Raw genomic sequence first — 2,993 nt, 5'->3', positions numbered from 1 at the left:
TTCGCTAATCTTACGTCGTCTTCGAGCACTTTCAAAACAAAGTACCATCAAAGTGAATTTGCCTCGTCCTTTAACTGTTTGGATTATTGGTTTGGAGTTTGGACAGATGAAACAAAAATTTATTCACAAAATATGTGTTCCTTTTTCTTCCATTTCCTTTTCTTTTGTCTATATTCATTGTCCATGGCTACCAACAAAGTGCTGTAACTTTCACGAGGGACTATGAGATTCCAATTGTTTTGCCCAGCAACCACATTACCAGTGAAAATTCAATCATAAACAATGCATGAAGCCACGTCCGATCGACTACGAAGCCGAAAACGGTGATCCCTGCCCGGTTATTCTCTAGGTATGTCACTGCAGTGCCAACAAATTGATTGATCAAATTGCAGCAATAGTTATTAATTAAGTGTAAAATCAATTTATTATATATATTTATACCCAACGCCTGTCGTTTTTGGTAAGAGATGTTGTTCATGTGGCATGGCGTTATCTTCCGGACATCCAAGATTTCCTCACCGTCATCTTTCCTGCACTCGTCGTCTTCTTCCCCGGATTCGTCGTCGCAGGTGGGTATGGGAGTCGGATTCTCGGCGTCGGACTCGATGGTAGCGCAAACGTGCCACGTCGCTGCTTGGCTTGTTATCGCCTGCGCTTTGTGCGTGATCTTCGCAGCGCTTCGTAGGCATATCAGCAATCCTGTCACCAGCCCGATCGAGCATAGCTGTCGCAACAAATCAACAAATTTAAGGCAAGCAATGAATTCGTCTTTTTTTTTTGGGAAAAAAATAGCCAATTAGCTAGTTTTGTGTATGTATTTATTTGTTACAGCGAGCTCGCCGGCGTTGTTGAAATTAACGATGGCGCGGGGGCGGGTGGTGAGGAGCAGAGCAACGAGCTGGCTGGCGGAGACGAGGATGAGGCTGGAGAGGATGAAGGAGCGATAGCGATGGCTAATGATCCTGAGCTGGCGGCGGATGCGGAGATGCTCTCCCAGAACCTCCGCCACGTCCGACGTCGGGCCCCCCTCCACGAACACAGCGGCAAAGTCCTGCAGCCGGAGGATTTGCAGGTAGCACATCAGCCGAAACAGGACGCAGACGAACAAGAAGAGTGCCACCCGATAGATCCAACTGGCCAGCTCCAGGGCGCAGGCCACCACGTTGCCGACCGCCATGCTCCCGGCGATGGGGAAAGGAACCCTCTCCGACCCCGAGGAATACCACCAGACCTTGTAGACCACCTCTCCTGCGAAGCAGGGCATGACGAAGAGAGACAGCAGGCGGAAGGAACGGTTGAGCTGGTCCATGTAGCCCGCTCGCACCCGCTCGCTCTCCCCCACGAGCTTGTCGAGGAAGAGGAAGCGGCGGAGGCCATACCGGCGGACGAAAGCTGAGAGGCAGACGAAGGCGAGGGCCGAGGCGGAGGTGAGGGAGAGCTGAACCGCCACGTCGTAGGCGCGGCGGCCTGGGAAACAGTTGAGGACGAAGTGGGACGCGGTGGGCACGAAGATGCTGAGCAGGAGGAAGACGGACCAAGACACAACGGCATGGCATGTGTCGGACTGGTCGACGCACATCCAACGAAGGCAGGAGCGGAACACCCGGAGCTCGTCGTCCGACCGGGAGAGGCAGCGGAGGTACGAGGTCGTCTTGCACGAAAGCAACGGCTCGCAGCCGCTGCCGCCAGGGTCTCCGTTTCCCACCATTTCCCAAGGTGGGTCGCCTCTGTGGCTGCCGCACCGATCGATGTGATGGCTGTCGTTGACAAAAGACGCTACATTCACCCTGGCAGCCAATTAAATAAGAAAAAAAGGGAGAGGATGGATAGCGAAGCGCAATCACCGGTATCTTGTTATTTATACCTACAAAAAGAAAAGAAAAGCTGTTTTTATAAGGATCATTCCATAATTACTATCCATGGGGACTGTGTTGATTGGAACACCAAATTTGTTTAGGTAGGAAAGAATACAAGCTTCTAATTTCTTTTTTTTCATAATTAGACAGCTAATCTGCTTGGCGTTAGTTTCTTAATCAAGTTTCCACCAACTATTGAATGAAAACATCCATAAGGGATCGTTCCATTGCGCTGCTCTTACACGTCCTAAAGTGCAATTAGTATTCTTTTTTAAGGTTAAGAATGAATTTTAAATAAAAATCAATAGAATCTGAATGTGAAGTTAATGCAATTGAATGATTGATCTGAGTCAAAAGTTAATATAATTGCGTCTTACTTTTACCGAAGTTCCTACAATATAGTGGAAGTAATTCCTACAATATAGCAAAAGTCTTCTATTGGAGTGGTGACAACTAGATCATAGTCTCAATCGAGAAGAATCCAAGAAAAAGGAAGAGTCAATAATCAACAAGATACTCAAATGAATTTTGACCTCTCCTTTTTATACTAAACACATCAACAAGGACTATCCACATAGGTCAATTCAAGTATAAGTCTACCAAATGAAGATGTAATCCTTTCAATCTCTCATTTGGACTATATTTGATACCGTATACATTGTATGATCGTGGATGCACGTTAGAAGGGGGTGGATGCGAGTGCGTATGTCGTTTCTCGTTCGTTCTATCAAAAACACTTAGTAGCAGAATAGTAAATTAGCACAGGGACTCACGGATTTTACTTGGTTCCTAACCCCCAGGGTTAGTACATCCAAGGTCTATGTACGGGGGGCGCCCGTCCACTAGTGGTCTCCTTTCTAAACCTTGTTATGGGGCGGAAAAATCCGTCTTACAGTCCAAATAAATATAACAATAAAATGAAGAAAATAAGACTAGAAATAAAACCAACCATTTGTGTTGAGCCGATCCAGAAGCCCTGAGCGTCGTGCACTCCTCCTAGAACTTCTGCGGTTGTATGAGTCTGGCCTCGTTCGTGTTCAACAATAGGATAGCTTGTAGAAGTTGTAATTTGGTTGTGCACGTTCATCCTCCTTATATAGCCTCTTCTAGGCGACTAGATAAGATCTGATCTGATCC

General features: G+C 46.9%; 1 protein-coding gene across 1 annotated transcript; it reads right to left on the bottom strand.

Moving 5' to 3' along the window:
* Positions 1–220: 220 nt before the first annotated feature.
* LOC141811819 (uncharacterized) lies at positions 221–1,749 on the bottom strand. Its single transcript, XM_074699877.1, has 3 exons — positions 830–1,749; positions 442–724; positions 221–357 (listed from the first exon to the last, which is right to left on the bottom strand). Exons 1-3 carry the CDS (start codon positions 1,706–1,708, stop codon positions 221–223), a joined length of 1,299 nt encoding a protein of 432 aa, XP_074555978.1. The 5' UTR covers positions 1,709–1,749.
* Positions 1,750–2,993: the final 1,244 nt, after the last annotated feature.

Source organism: Curcuma longa, chromosome 17 (genome assembly GCF_044706935.1).
Source record: "Curcuma longa cultivar G26 ecotype Majalengka, Jawa Barat chromosome 17, ITB_CL_G26_1.1, whole genome shotgun sequence".
Lineage (NCBI taxonomy): Eukaryota > Viridiplantae > Streptophyta > Magnoliopsida > Zingiberales > Zingiberaceae > Curcuma > Curcuma longa.
The sequence above is the reverse complement of the archived record's forward strand: the minus strand, read 5'-3'. Positions and strand labels throughout refer to the sequence as shown.